The 20,549-nt window shown below is 45.8% G+C and overlaps 1 protein-coding gene across 1 annotated transcript in view; it reads left to right on the top strand.

Annotated features, from left to right (window-relative positions):
* Nucleotides 1-20,214, top strand: part of LOC121537683 (ski oncogene-like) — a 108,732-nt gene extending 88,518 nt beyond the window's left edge. Inside the window, exons 2-6 of the mRNA XM_041845275.2 lie at nucleotides 13,597-13,823; nucleotides 16,759-17,042; nucleotides 17,152-17,495; nucleotides 18,946-19,176; nucleotides 19,976-20,214. Coding sequence (XP_041701209.1) covers nucleotides 13,597-13,823; nucleotides 16,759-17,042; nucleotides 17,152-17,495; nucleotides 18,946-19,176; nucleotides 19,976-20,155 — 1,266 coding nt within the window. The 3' untranslated portion in view covers nucleotides 20,156-20,214. The remainder of the gene's footprint in view (nucleotides 1-13,596; nucleotides 13,824-16,758; nucleotides 17,043-17,151; nucleotides 17,496-18,945; nucleotides 19,177-19,975) is intronic.
* Nucleotides 20,215-20,549: the final 335 nt, after the last annotated feature.

Here is a 20,549-nt window from a genome sequence, read left to right as displayed (position 1 = left end):
TGTTGTGATACAGACAGGTACCAAATGGGGTTGACAGATGATAGTGTTTGTGTGTTGTGATACAGACAGGTACCTAATGGGGTTGATAGATGATAGTGTTTGTGTGTTGTGATACAGACAGGTACCTAATGGGGTTGACAGATGATAGTGTTTGTGTGTTGTGATACAGACAGGTACCTAATGGGGTTGACAGATGATAGTGTTTGTGTGTTGTGATACAGACAGGTACCTAATGGGGTTGACAGATGATAGTGTTTGTGTGTTGTGATACAGACAGGTACCTAATGGGGTTGACAGATGATAGTGTTTGTGTGTTGTGTTACAGACAGGTACCTAATGGGGTTGACAGATGATAGTGTTTGTGTGTTGTGTTACAGACAGGTACCTAATGGGGTTGACAGATGATAGTGTTTGTGTGTTGTGATACAGACAGGTACCTAATGGGGTTGACAGATGATAGTGTTTGTGTGTTGTGATACAGACAGGTACCTAATGGGGTTGATATATGATAGTGTTTGTGTGTTGTGTTACAGACAGGTACCTAATGGGGTTGACAGATGATAGTGTTTGTGTGTTGTGATACAGACAGGTACCTAATGGGGTTGACAGATGATAGTGTTTGTGTGTTGTGATACAGACAGGTACCTAATGGGGTTGACAGATGATAGTGTTTGTGTGTTGTGATACAGACAGGTACCTAATGGGGTTGACAGATGATAGTGTTTGTGTGTTGTGATACAGACAGGTACCTAATGGGGTTGACAGATGATAGTGTTTGTGTGTTGTGATACAGACAGGTACCTAATGGGGTTGACAGATGATAGTGTTTGTGTGTTGTGTTACAGACAGGTACCTAATGGGGTTGACAGATGATAGTGTTTGTGTGTTGTGATACAGACAGGTACCCTAATGGGGTTGACAGATGATAGTGTTTGTGTGTTGTGTTACAGACAGGTACCTAATGGGGTTGACAGATGATAGTGTTTGTGTGTTGTGATACAGACAGGTACCTAATGGGGTTGACAGATGATAGTGTTTGTGTGTTGTGATACAGACAGGTACCTAATGGGGTTGACAGATGATAGTGTTTGTGTGTTGTGATACAGACAGGTACCAAATGGGGTTGACAGATGATAGTGTTTGTGTGTTGTGATACAGACAGGTACCTAATGGGGGTTGATAGATGATAGTGTTTGTGTGTTGTGATACAGACAGGTACCTAATGGGGTTGACAGATGATAGTGTTTGTGTGTTGTGATACAGACAGGTACCTAATGGGGTTGACAGATGATAGTGTTTGTGTGTTGTGATACAGACAGGTACCTAATGGGGTTGACAGATGATAGTGTTTGTGTGTTGTGATACAGACAGGTACCTAATGGGGTTGACAGGTGATAGTGTTTGTGTGTTGTGATACAGACAGGTACCTAATGGGGTTGACAGATGATAGTGTTTGTGTGTTGTGTTACAGACAGGTACCTAATGGGGTTGACAGATGATAGTGTTTGTGTGTTGTGATACAGACAGGTACCTAATGGGGTTGATAGATGATAGTGTTTGTGTGTTGTGATACAGACAGGTACCTAATGGGGTTGACAGATGATAGTGTTTGTGTGTTGTGATACAGACAGGTACCTAATGGGGTTGATAGATGATAGTGTTTGTGTGTTGTGATACAGACAGGTACCTAATGGGGTTGATAGATGATAGTGTTTGTGTGTTGTGATACAGACAGGTACCTAACGGGGTTGATAGATGATAGTGTTTGTGTGTTGTGTTACAGACAGGTACCTAATGGGGTTGACAGATGATAGTGTTTGTGTGTTGTGATACAGACAGGTACCTAATGGGGTTGATAGATGATAGTGTTTGTGTGTTGTGATACAGACAGGTACCTAACGGGGTTGATAGATGATAGTGTTTGTGTGTACCACTGGTCTCTCTCTTTCTCCTCTCACTACTTAAAGCAGTGTGCTACCTACCTAATAGCCTGAACATCTGCCTCTCTTCTCACCCCTGGCTGCTACCACACACACACACACACACACACACACACACACACACACACACACACACACACACACACACACACACACACACACACTCACACATACACACATACACTCTCACACACACACACACTCACACACACACACACACACACACACACACACACACACACACACACACACACACACACACACACACACACACACACACACACTCACACTCACACTCACATGGCAGGTAAGTGTCAGTAACCCCTGACTGTTTTAGAGCAGGGATGTTGGCTCAGAAACGTAATAGACGCTCTAGACGCACAGCAGCCAAACTGGGACTAAACACACCCATTTAACTGCTGAGCACAGAGAACGTTTTCCTCAGTATACAGTATCAACGGGAATACTAAATGGGGTGCTTTCAAGTCTAGTCAGAAAAGCGAATTAAAGTAGAATCTCCAAAATGCACATATCCCATCTACACCGTACTTACAGTGGGGGAAAAAAGGATTTAGTCAGCCACCAATTGTGCAAGTTCTCCCACTTAAAAAGATGAGAGAGGCCTGTAATTTTCATCATAGGTACACGTCAACTATGACAGACAAAATGAGATTTTCTTCCTCCAGAAAATCACATTGTAGGATTTTTTATGAATTTATTTGCAAATTATGGTGGAAAATAAGTATTTGGTCACCTACAAACAAGCAAGATTTCTGGCTCTCACAGACCTGTAACTTCTTTTTTAAGAGGCTCCTCTGTCCTCCACTTGTTACCTGTATTAATGGCACCTGTTTGAACTTGTTATCAGTATAAAAGACACCTGTCCACAACCTCAAACAGTCACACTCCAAACTCCACTATGGCCAAGACCAAAGAGCTGTCAAAGGACACCAGAAACAAAATTGTAGACCTGCACCAGGCTGGGAAGACTGAATCTGCAATAGGTAAGCAGCTTGGTTTGAAGAAATCAACTGTGGGAGCAATTATTAGGAAATGGAAGACATACAAGACCACTGATAATCTCCCTCGATCTGGGGCTCCACGCAAGATCTCACCCCGTCGGGTCAAAATGATCACAAGAACGGTGAGCAAAAATCCCAGAACCACACGGGGGGACCTAGTGAATGACCTGCAGAGAGCTGGGACCAAAGTAACAAAGCCTACCATCAGTAACACACTACGCCGCCAGGGACTCAAATCCTGCAGTGCCAGACGTGTCCCCCTGCTTAAGCCAGTACATGTCCAGGCCCGTCTGAAGTTTGCTAGAGTGCATTTGGATGATCCAGAAGAGGATTGGGAGAATGTCATATGGTCAGATCAAACCAGATCAAACTCAACTCGTCGTGTTTGGAGGACAAAGAATGCTGAGTTGCATCCAAAGAACACCATACCTACTGTGAAGCATGGGGGTGGAAACATCATGCTTTGGGGCTGTTTTTCTGCAAAGGGACCAGGACGACTGATCCGTGTAAAGGAAAGAATGAATGGGGCCATGTATCGAGAGATTTTGAGTGAAAACCTCCTTCCATCAGCAAGGGCATTGAAGATGAAACGTGGCTGGGTCTTTCAGCATGACAATGATCCCAAACACACCGTCCGGGCAACGAAGGAGTGGCTTCGTAAGAAGCATTTCAAGGTCCTGGAGTGGCCTAGCCAGTCTCCAGATCTCAACCCCATAGAAAATCTTTGGAGGGAGTTGAAAGTCCGTGTTGCCCAGCGACAGCCCCAAAACATCACTGCTCTAGAGGAGATCTGCATGGAGGAATGGGCCAAAATACCAGCAACAGTGGGTGAAAACCTTGTGAAGACTTACAGAAAACGTTTGACCTGTGTCATTGCCAACAAAGGGTATATAACAAAGGATTGAGAAACTTTAGTTATTGACCAAATACTTATTTTCCACCATAATCTGCAAATAAATTCATTAAAAATCCTACAATGTGATTTTCTGGATTTATTTTTCTAATTTTGTCTGTCATAGTTGACGTGTACCTATGATGAAAATTACAGGCCTCTCTCATCTTTTTAAGTTTGAGAACTTGCACAATTGGTGACTGACTAAATACTTTTTTCCCCCACTGTAGATATTATAGTATAGAGTAGATCAATAAGAGGAACTGAAACTAGTCTTCCGTGTTGATGTTGTGTTGGAATAACTCAAAAACGTTGTTTTGCTATTTACCTCACTGAGTACAGAGGCCAATGTGTTGTCAGAGAATACACAGCCAAAGGGACTGCAATGGGATTAACTGGTTGCCAAAACTCTGTGTGTGTGTGTGTGTGTGTGTGTGTGCTACTCACATTTTCAGAAAAACGTGTAGTCTGACACCTGTTTGTTTGCCAGCAGATGTAGACTTTAGGTTTCTGCAGTTAGGGCACAGTGAGAGATCTCTCTCTGCATGTCTTTTTGCGAGCACTAGGCTAGCTTCCCTGAAGGCCCTCCCTTCCTGCAGTCACAGTGTGGCCCCTCCATCAAGGAGACCTCCCTTCCTGCAGTCACAGTGTGGCCCCTCCATCAAGGAGACCTCCCTTCCTGCAGTCACAGTGTGGCCCCTCCACCAAGGAGACCTCCCTTCCTGCAGTCACAGTGTGGCCCCTCCACCAAGGAGGCCTCCCTTCCTGCAGTCACAGTGTGGCCCCTCCACCAAGGAGGCCTCCCTTCCTGCAGTCACAGTGTGGCCCCTCCACCAAGGAGGCCAAAGACAGGTCACAGGCAGGGTGTGGCTAGCTAGCTGAGGCAGAAGGCGAGAAAACAGGTTGTTTTGCTGTTTCATCTCCTTAGTCTGAGAGGATGTTAACTTTGTGCTAGCTAATGCCACCCACACATAACCTAGCACCACGGGCCATTCTTCTCTCTCTGACACAACAATGACACTGTTGACACGGTGTCACACTTAGGCCACAAACTCAATGTGGAAGTGAGGTTTTCAGGCCAAACAGGAAGTGAGGTCGTTAATGTGGTCAGTGTCACGGTCAGGGTATGCCTAGACAAGCCAGATGTAATTTAGTATGGTTGAAATCTAACCAGAATATGACCAGTGTATGATGTTGAACCACATCGGCAGTGAATGGCAGCCATTTTGTTTTGTTTTGAGCGTGGGATTGGGTTCATATACGGTTGGCAGTTTACCCCCGACAGTTTGTTTGTACCTCTCGTGTTCAGTCTGGCTTCGTTTTGCTTGTTTGCTTTTGTTGAATGGAATTCTGCTTGTTTGGAGAGGACATCCTGAAATCTGTGTCACAGGAAATGGAGTGTTGGAAAGAGACAGAAGAACAGACAGAGGGAGGGAGGGATGGAGGGATTAAGGGAGAGAGAGACTGAGGGAGAGAGCAATGGAAATTACAGATTGTGTTATGGGAGTGTGAGTTCTACCTCTTGAGAAAACAGACCATCTATCTAATGTACCACAAAGACAGGGCTTTTTTGGTGAGGAGGATTTTCATTCAAGCCTTTTTTAATGTTCGTTTTAGATCCAACAATACCGTCTTAGTTCTCCCATCGAAATTGCCTGAGGAAGTTTCAGTTTAGTCAAACATATTTTTTCTGCCTCAGTTTTCAGAAGAAAGCAATCTTTCTTTAACTTTTTAATTCTTACTTACTAAGAATTTATTTGAAGCCCTTGAATTTATTTGAAGCCCTAGTGCAATACAAAGAACCTCTCAATGAACTGCCTCCTTATTGGCTCAGTAGCAGCCCAAACATCTCAGTGAACTTCCCCCTCATTGGTTGTTCCGTAACATGCACTGTAAAAAGTAACTGCCTAACTCATTAAAGAAATTGAGTAGTGACTACTCAAACATCTCCAACGGTCAGTAGAACTCAAATCATAAAAGTGGTACTAACTCATATGTCAATAAGATTTCTTATCACTTATGTTTTTGAGTACTGTTAACAAATCTTAGGTTATTGAGTAAATATAACTAAAAAATGGTGTTCTGCTTATCTAAAGTTATTGCATTTTTATAAGTTATGATTATTTAATATTTTAAAGTCAATCTAACATTTATTAAATAAGTTGTTCTTACTTGATTCTATTATGTTTTACGTCTTTACTTAATAATAAAGTAGTAGTCAGACAAATTGATATTTGAGTAAAAACACTTGATTTATCTGTGTTGTGCTGATATAGAATTATTATGTTATTATGCAAGTTATGAATACTTAATAGTGCCACGTGGATTGTGGGTAATACATTTTTTTTGTAACATTGTGATACTTTTACACAATGTTCTATGCATGTTTGAAGAAAGAAAAGTATATTTCTAAAATAGTTTGTTGTGCTATGAGGTGTAATTGATCTTTATCAACGGATATCAAAACCGTCAGGCAAATTGATGTTCAATAATGAGACAAGCCATTCACACCATCAACAAGGTCACATGGTGCACCACTCTTAACCTTTTAACATGCAGCTCAACCAGGCCTTTTAGCTGATTTTGACAGCCAATTTTAAATTTAAATTAAACATTAATTTTGTTTGGCATATTTTATAATCTCAACCAATGCTATTTGGTAAAATTATGATGTGGTTTTCACGGTATTTTTTCCCATATTTCTTTAAACATCAACTCAAAGATGGTTGAAAACCAGGAAGTGAAAGTGAGCAAAATCGAACTTCATTTACCACAAATGTTTTGTACTAATTGGGTATAAAATGCAACATTTCAAGGTTCTAAAATGTTGTTGACCTCAAACATAAATAATGATTCAATTACTAATATGTTGTTGTTTTACAATTTTAAGAACTCTTGAAAAATATGCTTTACCAGGCAGTTGAGTTGCCCATTAAAGGAATGCTATTAAGTCAAAGATAGTAATAATGGACAATAGAGAAATATTATGTTATTTTTTTGTCTGTGCAAATACAAAAATCCTTCCAATAGCTAGCAGTAGCACTGGTTTTCTACTGTGTTTGACTGTGCTAGCTGGTCGCTACATTGGTGATTGCTAGCAGACAGAGGAACTGAAAGAGTTTCACACAGGGCAAAGAGGGCCTTGACTGAATGTGACTGGCAGAGTGTGGCGTGCCCCACCCACATGAGCAGACACACACACTGGCAGACACACACACTGGCAGACACATATCCGGAGGACCCCTGGCAGCTGAACATACCCTGCTACCTACTCTGTGTTCTCCCTCTCGGTTTCTCCGTCCTTCCATCCCTCATAAATAGAGACTTTGTCACTCTCTCGACCCTGGGTTATTCCTAGGCAGATACTAGGACTCCACTGAGGTGTGAGATTCCAAAAGCGGGTATTTTCTGTGCGCCGCGGCGCTCGTCTGGGCATGTATCTCACACATCTCGGCTAATCAAAAGGCCTTATCTTCGAGGTGTGACATCCTGTCTGTGCTGTGTAATCCACACCAGGTCATAAAGACAAGCCTCAGCCCTCCTTTTACATTTTAGTCTCTCTCTCTCTCTCTCTCTCTCTCTCTTTCACTCTCTCTCTCTCACTCTCTCTCTCTCGCTCTCTCTCTCTTTCACTCTCTCTCTCTCTCTCTCTCTCTCTCTCTCTCTCGCTCTCTCTCTCTCTCTCTTTCACTCTCTCTCTCTCTCTCTCTCTCTCTTTCACTCTCTCTCTCTTTCACTCTTTCTCTCTCTCTCTCTCTCTCTCTCTCTCTCTCTCTCTCTCTCTCTCTCTCTCTCACTCACTCACTCACTCACTCACTCACTCACTCACTCACTCACTCACTCACTCACTCACTCACTCACTCACTCACTCACTCACTCACTCACTCACTCACTCACTCTCACACACACTACATCACCAAATGTATGTGGACATCTGCTCGTCGAATACCTCATTCCAAAATCATGGGCATTAATATGGAGTTGGTCCCTCCTAGCTTTGCAGCTATAACAGCCTCCACTCTTCTGGCAAGGCTTTCCACTAGATGTTTGAACATTGCTGCAGGGACTTTCTTCCATTCCGCCACAAGAGCATTAATGCGATTAGGCCTGGCTCGCAGTCGGCATTCCAATTCATCCTAAAGGTGTTCGATGGGGTGAAGGTCAGGGCTCTGTACAGGCCAGTCAAGTTCTTCCACACCGATCTCGACAAACCATTTCTGTATGGACCTCACTTTGTGCACAGGGGCATTGTCATGCTGAAACAGGAAAGGGCCTTCCCCAAGTGTTGCCACATAGTTGGAAGCACAGAATCGAATAGAAGCATTCTCCTGGCATCCGCCAAACCCAGATTCGTCCGTCGGACTGCCAGATGGTGAAACGTGATTCATCACTCCAGAGAACGCGTTTCCACTGCTCCAGAGTCCAATGGTGACGAGCTTTACACCACTCCAAAGTCGTTTTCGGTTAAGTAGCCAAAATGTCACATGCGTCCACTTATATCAGTTCATTCGTAACAACCTAACCATTATGAAACTTCTATTCGATCACATAAGCCCCACTTCCCAATTAAAAATGTTTGTTGAACAATTTCGACACTCTCTCATTGATCACCATATAAACATTTCTCACTTCGTGGGCTTATTTCCGTGGACAGATTTTGGGCGGAGTCAAACTTCTCGCTTCGCCTCTTCCTCTCTGGTATTGGCAAGCCTGTTGCAATGCAGTGGCCTATCAGCAAAGGGCTGTCGGCTTTCTATTAATAGGTGATGTGTCCCACCCCCCTTGGGCACACACACACACACAGTTAGAGTTGGGGTGTGTGTGAGACAATGCGTTGGGAGTCAGCAGTGTCACATTCCACCTCGGGACATCCTTCAGATTTCACTTCCTCCCACAACGCACAGCTCCCAGTAGTTCCTGTTTGGGCAGGTGTCCAGATACGCACACACACACACGCACACACACACACACACACACACACACACACACACACAGGCAGAGCCCTGGTCAGGTGGTCAGGTAGACGGTGTACTCCACTCAGACACACTGGTCACGTCCCAATATTCCAAAGTGGCTTTCCTTCCTATGTCCTCTCCTATTTCTTTGTCCTAGGACATTTGAGTAGATTTTGTAATGGAAGGCCTGTCTGTCACTGTCTGTCTGTCTGTCTGTGGCCAAACTTCCAAATCAAAGTTTATTGGTCACGTACACACATTTGCAGATGTTATCGCAGGTGTAGCGAAATGCTTGTGTTTCTAGCTCCAACAGTTCAGTAATACCTAGCAATACAAAACAATATGCACACAATACAAAAAGTTAAACGAAGGACATTAAGAATGTCCAAATGAATCCAATTAACAACCCAAATAGCTTTTACCTGGATAGTCTATGTCATGGAAAGAGCAGGTGTACCTAATGTTTTGTACACTCACTGTATAATATGATAATATGCCATTTAGCAGACGCTTTTATCCAAAGCGACTTACAGTCATGCGTGCATACATTTTTGTGTATGGGTGGTCCCGGGGATCGAACCCACTACCTTGGCGTTACAAGCGCCGTGCTGTATCAGCTGAGCTGTATATGACAGTATGGGCAGTATATGAATAGAAAAGGTGTGTACAGCAGTAGTAATGTAGGATGAGCCATGACTAGAATACAGCTCTTATCCAGAGCGACTTACAGTTAGTGAATACATATTTTTTTTATACTGGCCCCCCGTGGGAATCGAACCCACAACCCTGGCGTTGCAAACGCCATGCTCTATCAACTGAGCTACATCCCTGCCGGCCATTCCCTACCCTGGACGACGCTGGGCCAATTGTGCGCCGCCCATGAGTCTCCCGGTCGCGGCCGGCTGCGACAGAGCCTGGATTCGAACCAGGATCTAGTGGCACAGTTAGCACTGCGATGCAGTGCCTTAGACCACTGCGCCACTCAGGAGTTTATACATATTAAGTTGGTAAAACTGTATGAAACACAGTCACAGGTTGGAGTTTCCTCTCTCTCTCTCTCTCTCTCTCTGTCCATCTCTCTCTCTCTCTCTCTCTCTCTCTCTGTCCATCTCTCTCTCTGTCCATCTCTATCTGTCCATCTCTCTCTCTCTCTCTCTCTCTCTCTCTCTCTCTCTCTCTCTCTCTCTCTCTCTCTCTGTCCATCTCTCTCTCTGTCCATCTCTCTCTCTGTCCATCTCTCTCTGTCCATCTCTCTCTCTCTGTCCATCTCTCTCTCTGTCCATCTCTCTGTCCATCTCTCTCTGTCCATCTCTCCCTCTGTCCATCTCTCCCTCTGTCCATCTCTCTCTCTGTCCACCTCTCTCTCTGTCCATCTCTCCCTCTGTCCATCTCTCCCTCTGTCCATCTCTCTCTCTGTCCATCTCTCTCTCTGTCCATCTCTCTCTCTCTGTCCATCTCTCTCTCTCTGTCCATCTCTCTCTGTCCATCTCTCTCTGTCCATCTCTCCCTCTGTCCATCTCTCCCTCTGTCCATCTCTCCCTCTGTCCATCTATCCCTCTGTCCATCTCTCTCTCTGTCCATCTCTCTCTCTGTCCATCTCTCTCTCTGTCCATCTCTCTCTGTCCATCTCTCTCTGTCCATCTCTGTCTCTGTCCATCTCTCTCTGTCTGTCTCTCTCTGTCCGTCTCTGTCCATCTCTCTCTCTGTCTGTCTCTGTCCATCTCTCTCTCTGTCCATCTCTCTCTGTCCATCTCTCTCTCTGTCCATCTCTCTCTCTCTGTCCATCTCTCTCTCTCTGTCCATCTCTCTCTCTCTCTGTCCATCTCTCTCTCTGTCCATCTCTCTCTCTGTCCGTCTCTGTCCGTCTCTCTCTCTGTCCATCTCTCTCTGTCCATCTCTCTCTCTCTGTCCATCTCTCTCTCTCTGTCCATCTCTCTCTCTCTGTCCATCTCTCTCTCTCTGTCCATCTCTCTCTCTCTGTCCATCTCTCTCTCTCTCTGTCCATCTCTCTCTCTGTCCATCTCTCTCTCTGTCCGTCTCTGTCCATCTCTCTCTCTGTCCATCTCTCTCTGTCCATCTCTCTCTCTGTCCATTTCCATCTCTCTCTGTCCATTTCCATCTCTCTCTGTCCATTTCCATCTCTCTCTGTCCATCTCTCTCTCTGTCCATCTCTCTCTCTGTCCATCTCTCTCTCTGTCCATCTCTCTCTCTCTGTCCATCTCTCTCTCTGTCCATCTCTCTCTCTCTGTCCATCTCTCTCTCTGTCCATCTCTCTCTCTCTCTGTCCATCTCTCTCTCTCTTTCCATCTCTCTCTCTCTGTCCATCTCTCTCTCTCTCTCTCTCTGTCCATCTCTCCCTCTGTCCATCTCTCTCTATGTCCATCTCTCTCTCTTCCTCTCTTCCTCATTGATTCCAGAAGCGCTGCAGCAACTTGCTGAGCGCAATCTTCTCTATTCAAGATTACGATGGGTGGTGGGAGGGAAATAGATTTGGCCAGATTGAGCAGCCATTACGCCAGCCGGGCCGGGCCAGGCCAATCAGTGGGGGAGACAGGAGAGGAGGAAGGGAGAAGCCAGACGCGGTAGGTGCAAGGGGTTGTCAATCAAATGTTGTCACCTAGAAAGAGAGGGTTGTGGGGTGTGAAATGACTTCTGTCTCTATCCAGTCAAATTGGCAAGGCAGGTGTGTCTGTGTGTATGTCAGTAGGAAATGAATAGCTATCCCCGTATAGCCACTGGGGTCCTGTACAGCCACCGGGGTCCTGTACAGCCACAGAAGTCCTGTACAGCCACCGGGGTCCTGTACAGCCACTGGGGTCCTGTACAGCCACCATGGTCCTGTACAGCCACTGGGGTCCTGTACAGCCACTGGGGTCCTGTACAGCCACTGGGGTCCTGTACAGCCACTGGGGTCCTGTACAGCCACTGGGGTCCTGTACAGCCACTGGGGTCCTGTACAGCCACCGGGGTCCTGTACAGCCACAGGGGTCCGGGGCCACAGGGGTCCTGTACAGCCACTGGGGTCCTGTACAGCCACTGGGGTCCTGTACAGCCACTGGGGTCCTGTACAGCCACTGGGGTCCTGTACAGCCACTGGGATCCTGTACAGCCACTGGGGTCCTGTACAGCCACAGGGGTCCGGGGCCACAGGGGTCCGGGGCCACAGAGTGAAGGATTTGTATTATTACTGTCACACCCACACAATCTGAAACCCTGAGACTTTTGTCACACATAGACACACATACACACGCACGCACATACGCACATACACACGCACACACACACGCACATGCCATCACTGGAGGGAGAAAGGGGGGTGCTGGGGGGGAGGAGGGTGCTGGGGGGGAGGAGGCTACTGACAGCTACAGATTGGAGAGGCTGATGTCATGGCAGTCCGGAACACAGACCTGCCCTTGTCTGCGTTTTAAAGACTCCCTCAGCTCAGAGACTGAGGCTGAGACTGAGAGACAGAGACTGAGAGACAGAGACTGAGAGACAGAGACTGAGAGACAGAGACTGAGAGACAGAGACTGAGAGACAGAGACTGAGAGACAGAGACAGAGACTGAGAGACTGAGAGACAGAGACTGAGAGACAGAGACTGAGAGACTGAGAGACAGAGACAGAGACTGAGAGACAGAGACAGAGACTGAGAGACAGAGACTGAGAGACTGAGAGGCAGAGACTGAGAGGCAGAGACAGAGACTGAGAGACAGAGACTGAGAGACAGAGACTGAGAGACAGAGACTGAGAGACAGAGACTGAGAGACAGAGACTGAGAGACAGAGACTGAGACTGAGAGACAGAGACTGAGAGGCAGAGGCAGAGACTGAGAGGCAGAGACTGAGAGGCAGAGACTGAGAGGCAGAGACTGAGAGGCAGAGACTGAGAGGCAGAGACTGAGAGACAGAGACTGAGAGACAGAGACTGAGAGGCAGAGACTGAGAGGCAGAGACTGAGAGGCAGAGACTGAGAGACAGAGACTGAGAGGCAGAGACTGAGAGGCAGAGACTGAGAGGCAGAGACTGAGAGGCAGAGACTGAGAGGCAGAGACTGAGAGACAGAGACTGAGAGGCAGAGACTGAGAGACAGAGACTGAGAGACAGAGACTGAGAGACAGAGACTGAGAGGCAGAGACTGAGAGACAGAGAGACTGAGACTGAGAGACAGAGACTGAGAGAGGTCTCACCTCTGCTGAAATACACGGTGTGGAAAGTAATACAATTGTCTGGAGTGCTGGCGTGTGCAGAGTGTGTGTGTGTGTGTACTGTAATCATTTGAAGCGATGTAGCTTTGCTGTGGACATGTTGTTGTTTTTTGCACAAAACAAGCTCAACCTCAGTCAATATACCAGATGGTTAGGAAGGGCTTGCAAGCTCGAGTGTGTTGTCTAACACTTTAATAATCCTCAAGCACATACACACACACACACACACTCTGTCAACACCCCTCCTAAATTTACACACACTCATACTCTGAATTGTCAGACGCCTTTTCCGCGACACCTGTCTGAAGGAGTTATTGTTGATTTGGCTCTTATTTATACTGAGATCATTCTCACACACACGCACACACACACACACACACACACACACACACACTGGCTGAGCCATCTGACACCTCTGGGTGTGTTTTTCAGTTTAGTTCAGACTGGCAGGCCAGTGAGGATGCCAAACGGGCAGCACGGCTCAAATTGCCCTCCGCTGGACAAAGGAAAGGGCCCCTCTCAGAGTAGAACGTAGACTTGACCTTGACCTTCTAACATGATATTTTCTCTTCTCTCTCCAGGCATCAGATCCCATCCCAGCCAAGAAGTCTAAACATGAAGACTTCCCATCGCTGCCCCTGTCCGAGAAGCAACCCGATTGGCTACGATCCCTCTCGGCTTCGGCCAATAAGACTCTCAACTTTTTCCAGCCCAGACAAAGGCCCTCGGCTTTCAGGCCCTGGTCCCCTAACCTCTCAGCTGGGGACAAAGACACGCCCAGCCACCCTCTGGCTCTCCTGAGAGACAGGTGAGCACAATATACTCATAACAACAAACTACCCTGAAGAAACACACGTCAACATAGTACACCAAGCTTTAAACACACGTCAACATAGTACACCAAGCTTTAAACACACGTCAACATAGTACACCAAGCTTTAAACACACGTCAACATAGTACACCAAGCTTTAAACACACGTCAACATAGTACACCAAGCTTTAAACACACGTCAACATAGTACACCAAGCTTTAAACACACGTCAACATAGGACACCAAGCTTTAAACACACGTCAACATAGTACACCAAGCTTTAAACACACGTCAACATAGTACACCAAGCTTTAAACACACGTCAACATAGTACACCAAGCTTTAAACACACGTCAACATAGTACACCAAGCTTTAAACACACGTCAACATAGTACACCAAGCTTTAAACACACGTCAACATAGTACACCAAGCTTTAAACACACGTCAACATAGTACACCAAGCTTTAAACACACGTCAACATAGTACACCAAGCTTTAAACACACGTCAACATAGTACACCAAGCTTTAAACACACGTCAACATAGTACACCAAGCTTTAAACACACGTCAACATAGTACACCAAGCTTTAAACACACGTCAACATAGTACACCGCTTTAAACACACGTCAACATAGTACACCAAGCTTTAAACACACGTCAACATAGTACACCAAGCTTTAAACACACGTCAACATAGTACACCAAGCTTTAAACACACGTCAACATAGTACACCAAGCTTTAAACACACGTCAACATAGGACACCAAGCTTTAAACACACGTCAACATAGTACACCAAGCTTTAAACACACGTCAACATAGGACACCAAGCTTTAAACACACGTCAACATAGTACACCAAGCTTTAAACACACATCAACATAGTACACCAAGCTTTAAACACACGTCAACATAGTACACCAAGCTTTAAACACACGTCAACATAGGACACCAAGCTTTAAACACACGTCAACATAGTACACCAAGCTTTAAACACGCGTCAACATAGGACACCAAGCTTTAAACACACGTCAACATAGTACACCAAGCTTTAAACACTCGTCAACATAGTACACCAAGCTTTAAACACACGTCAACATAGGACACCAAGCTTTAAACACACGTCAACATAGGACACCAAGCTTTAAACACACGTCAACATAGTACACCAAGCTTTAAACACCACGTCAACATAGTACACCAAGCTTTAAACACACGTCAACATAGTACACCAAGCTTTAAACACACGTCAACATAGTACACCAAGCTTTAAACACACGTCAACATAGGACACCCAAGCTTTAAACACACGTCAACATAGGACACCAAGCTTTAAACACACGTCAACATAGTACACCAAGCTTTAAACACACGTCAACATAGTACACCAAGCTTTAAACACACGTCAACATAGTACACCAAGCTTTAAACACACGTCAACATAGTACACCAAGCTTTAAACACACGTCAACATAGTACACCAAGCTTTAAACACACGTCAACATAGTACACCAAGCTTTAAACACACGTCAACATAGTACACCAAGCTTTAAACACACGTCAACATAGTACACCAAGCTTTAAACACACGTCAACATAGTACACCAAGCTTTAAACACACGTCAACATAGTACACCAAGCTTTAAACACCGTCAACATAGTACACCAAGCTTTAAACACACGTCAACATAGTACACCAAGCTTTAAACACACGTCAACATAGTACACCAAGCTTTAAACACACGTCAACATAGTACACCAAGCTTTAAACACACGTCAACATAGGACACCAAGCTTTAAACACACGTCAACATAGTACACCAAGCTTTAAACACACGTCAACATAGGACACCAAGCTTTAAACACACGTCAACATAGTACACCAAGCTTTAAACACACGTCAACATAGTACACCAAGCTTTAAACACACGTCAACATAGGACACCAAGCTTTAAACACACGTCAACATAGTACACCAAGCTTTAAACACACGTCAACATAGGACACCAAGCTTTAAACACACGTCAACATAGTACACCAAGCTTTAAACACACGTCAACATAGTACACCAAGCTTTAAACACACGTCAACATAGTACACCAAGCTTTAAACACCGTCAACATAGGACACCAAGCTTTAAACACACGTCAACATAGTACACCAAGCTTTAAACACACGTCAACATAGTACACCAAGCTTTAAACACACGTCAACATAGTACACCAAGCTTTAAACACACGTCAACATAGTACACCAAGCTTTAAAAGCAGCAACTGTTTGGTTGTTTTGAGAACACAGCTACGGCAGCCATTTTGGATGGGAATTTTGTGCTCATTCCCATGTGATGGATGTGCTCCCTCCCAGCATGCTTCACTATCAGGAGGGACCACCTGCTTGTCTGGGTGGGCTGAGGTTAGAGGGGCTGACGGTCCCACTGCCTCCCACATGGCACCACTCACACACACTCAACCGTGGGCACCCACTCGGCGTGAATCACCACACACACATAAGAACATTACACACATTACATTCATACAGGAGCACACACACTTGATCTGATCCATTTTTCACTTAGTAGGAGTGAATATCCAACGGAATATTACAAGTGGCTCTGGATCTCCCTGATCGAGCCAAACCCATTTTGGATTCAGAAATAAAGTATCACGCATGCTCATTCTTAGTTAATTGTCGAACATTCTACATTCTTTCCCTGTAGTCCAACCAAAGGCACCTGAAGATCAACCCCCTCTGACATCATCCTCTCTCTCTCTCTCTCTCTCTCTCTCTCTCTCTCTCTCTCTCTCTCTCTCTCTCTCTCTCTCTCTCTCTCTCTCTCTCTCTCTCTCTGTCTCTCTCTCTCGCTGTCTCTCTCTCTCTCTCTCTCTCTCTCTCTCTCTCTCTCTCCCTCATTCCATCTCTCCCTCTCAGCCTCTACAACTTCAAGACCATGGAGAACGCTGTGTCCCCAAACGTGGCCCTCACGCCCCCACCCCTGACAAAGGCAGGGCCCCTGTTGTCCCCATCTGTGCCTAGCACCTCCCACCCCAGCACCGGCGAGGCCACAGGAAAGGGGGCCAGCCCCATCTCCAGGCCCCGGAAGAGGAGGGCCACAGGGGAGCCCCCCTGTCCCCCATCGGCTGTAGCCAGCAAGCCTCCACCCCAGGAGGACAAGGACTCGGAAGTGGAGATCGAGGTGGAGAGCCGAGAGGAATGTGAGTAACTCAGAAACATTTTATGTTTGAAAGATTGTTGTCAACAGCCGAAAACCTCTTACACTGACACAAAACGTAACCTTACACTCTCTCCCCTCTCTTACCCCAGTCACTTCCTCCCTGTCCTCCCTGTCCTCCCCATCCTTCACCTCCTCCAGCTCAGCCAAGGACATGAGCTCGCCCGGCGCCCAGGTCCCGGTGTGTACGGTGACTTCTGCAGTGTTGAGCCCCGTGGGTGGCCCTCTCGCTGGGGTAGCGGCGGTGGTGTTGGCCCCTGAGGGCCCCGGCCCCGGGGGTCTGGAGTCGGAGTTGGAGATCATGAGGCAGGCGCTGGACAGCGGGCTGGACTCCAAGGAGTCTAAGGAGAAGTTCCTGCATGAGATCGTCAAGATGAGGGTGAAGCAGGAGGAGAAGCTGGGCTCAGCCCTGCAGGCCAAACGCAGCCTTCAACAGGTACAGAGACCCGTTAATCAACTATGCTATACCCCAATTCACAAATATATAATCAAATATCCATAAACACGTATAAAATATACATATATTCATTGCATAGAAAGGCTGATGAACTATCCCTGTGTGATGGGGAACCTTAGCTAAGATCAGAGGACTCGCGTTAGCTCCCACAGCTAATGCCTAGGCTTTAGCCCTGTTTTTGTTAATGCCAGTGTGTCTTAATTTCCTCAAACTCTAAGTGCTAGACAGAGGGGAAAGTGTTAAGAAATGGGAAAGTACTGTACACGCATTAAGCAACTAATACAGAAGTGTTCTAACTCAGAGGCCTGGCAGCTTACACTATGACTTGGCAAAAAAACGTTAAACGGATGTTGCTGCAAAAGCAGTCGGGGCAGACTTCCATTTTATTTTGGTCTTGGAAATATACCAATATATATATATATATATTTTAAACAAGCGACAACTGTGCGCGATGGTACACAACGTGCATCCTCTGAGACGGAACATTCTTGAATGACTGCATTCCACTTGGCTTACGTTAAGTCATTGTCTGTGAGTATCACTAACAAAACAAACGTCCCAGTTTAAAACAGCAGCCAGATGAGAGTAAGCAATCACTTTTGTTCAAAAGTTCTACTTCATTTACCAAACAGGACATTTAGTAAATTGAGCAAGAAGTAGAATGGGGGATTGTAGTTGTGTTCTTTTCACCAGACTTTAACGAGGTAGCTAACAAAGCTTGACGACAGATACGCTTGTCCTGGCAGTTAGGTTCCCATGACAAGTGTGTTTCCACACACACACACACACACACACACACACACACACACACGTACGCAAGATAAATCTGTTAGTCTCGCAGTTTCAAAGAGGAAGGAAACCTCACTTCTGTTCACCCTCTCATCTTCTTAACCCTTGACCTCTAGTAAACACTGGGCTGTGGTGTATTGGAATGCTTCAAACATGTCCAGTATATAGAAGAAAGCTTTATTTAGTGATCTTCCTATGAATGTATCAGTAGCTAGCCTACAAGCTCTTAACTCTGCATCCCTTGGCTGAAACCACTTGACTTGTACAACTTCTAACATGTCTTATAACACAGTTATAGACATTGTGCAGAATAATGTTTTTCACAATCTTAATGTTACATTAAGCTTACATTGTGTTTGGATGAGCTTTCATTGCTTTTTGTTTAATGATAGCTCTTTATCTGTTTTCGAGGAGTTCGCAATGAGTTTCACAAGGTTCAAAGTTCAACAGGGTTTCCCCAGGCTCAATGTCAACAGCTAGCTTGTTGTTTGGTTTAGCGTCCTTTAATAAGTTTAATGCCAACTCTTCCTCTGTATGCTAATTAGGTTACGCTAACCTGTACTCAGGAATGCTAATTAGTTAATGCTAACTCAGTAATGCTACCTTTAGTGCTCATGTGTATGTGTGAACTGTTCCCTAGGAGTTGGAGTTCCTGCGGCTGGCTAAGAAAGAGAAGCTCAGGGAGGCCACGGAGGCCAAGCGGAACCTGAGGAAGGAGATTGAGCGCCTTCGCGCCGAGAGCGAGAAGAAGATGAAGGAGGCTAACGAGTCGCGCGTGCATCTGAAGAGGGAGCTGGAGCAGGCCCGGCAGCTCCGAGTGTGCGACAAGGGCTGCGAGGCGGGCCGTCTGCGCACCAAGTACTCGGCACAGGTGAGGACACACACACACAACACACACACACACAGGCTACTCAAACCCAGACAGAGCAGAGGCCATAGTCAGTGTCTGTAGTCTGAGTCTGAAGACATAAACACTCCGAACGGTGGCTAGACGTCAAAGTAATTGCAACATTTCTGTCTAACACCAAGGCTAAGTCTTCTCATGGTCAATGGGGAAAGAGAGAAAAAAAGTCCTTGTCGAAAATAAATGGGTGTAACCCAAAGAGCACAGACGCGAGATAAGTGCTAGCCCAAAGAGGAAACAGGAAGAGACGTCTAGTTCCTCTTAAGCATCATGGGAAATGTAGATTAGACAAAACAAAGGGGCGGTACACTGGATTCCTGTCTGTAGTTTCTCTAAAAAGAACAATTCACTTTCCAGCCCTGTCATAAAGCCCTGTCATAAAAGCCTTTATTTGAGTGAATGTTTAAAATGTTTATAGTTTTTATAGTGTTTATGGGCTTTGGGGAGACAGCTAAGTTAGGTCTGTGTCAGGGTTAGTCCCAATGTTCACTGTTGTGTGTCTGGGTTAGGGTTAGGGCTAAGGCTAGTCTTAATGTGTGTCTGGGCAGGATGTGGAGAGACTTAGAGGTTTGCACGGGCAGGGGGAAGGATGTGGCCAATGGCTGTGTGTGTGTGTGTGTGTCTGTGTGTGTCTGTGTGTGTGTGTGTGTGTGTTTTTTAAGAGTTCAAAACATGATATTAGGTAGTAAATAAGAAAAGACAGGAAATGCTGAAAGTAGACACACCAGGCATATATCCCTTCATGGTGCTTTTTGTTTTGTTCCAGATGGAGGACCTGCAGATGAAGCTCCAGCATGCCGAGGCGGACCGCGAGCAGCTCCGGGCAGACCTACTGCAGGAGCGGGAGGCCAGGGAACACCTGGAGAGAGTGGTCAAGGAGCTGCAGCAGCAGCTGTGGCCCAAGGAGCAGGACACGCCTACCAAGGACACCCCCGTCAACAACTAACCCTTCCCACAACCAACCCCCCGCCAATCCCCCATTATCAGCACCCCGAAACAAAACTACGCCCCCCCCCCCCCGCCCCCCCGCCTCATCCAACCAGAGAGACTGAGATGACAGAGACATGATAGAGTAAAGCAGATATATTGATCCTCTATATGTGCGTGTATCCATCCTCACGTATGCATCCTTGGAGAGAGAAACAAAGCAAGTCAAACTTGGTATTTGTACATGGACCAAGTTGTTACTAGTGGTTGGTATTTGTACATGTACCAAGTTGTTACTAGTTGTTGGTATTTGTACATGTACCAAGTTGTTACTAGTTGTTGGTATTTGTACATGTACCAAGTTGTTACTAGTGGTTGGTATTTGTACATGTACCAAGTTGTTACTAGTTGTT

The sequence above is a fragment of the Coregonus clupeaformis genome, chromosome 24 (assembly GCF_020615455.1).
Source record: "Coregonus clupeaformis isolate EN_2021a chromosome 24, ASM2061545v1, whole genome shotgun sequence".
Lineage (NCBI taxonomy): Eukaryota > Metazoa > Chordata > Actinopteri > Salmoniformes > Salmonidae > Coregonus > Coregonus clupeaformis.
Note: the sequence above shows the minus strand (reverse complement) of the source record. Positions and strands in the feature narration are given on the sequence as shown.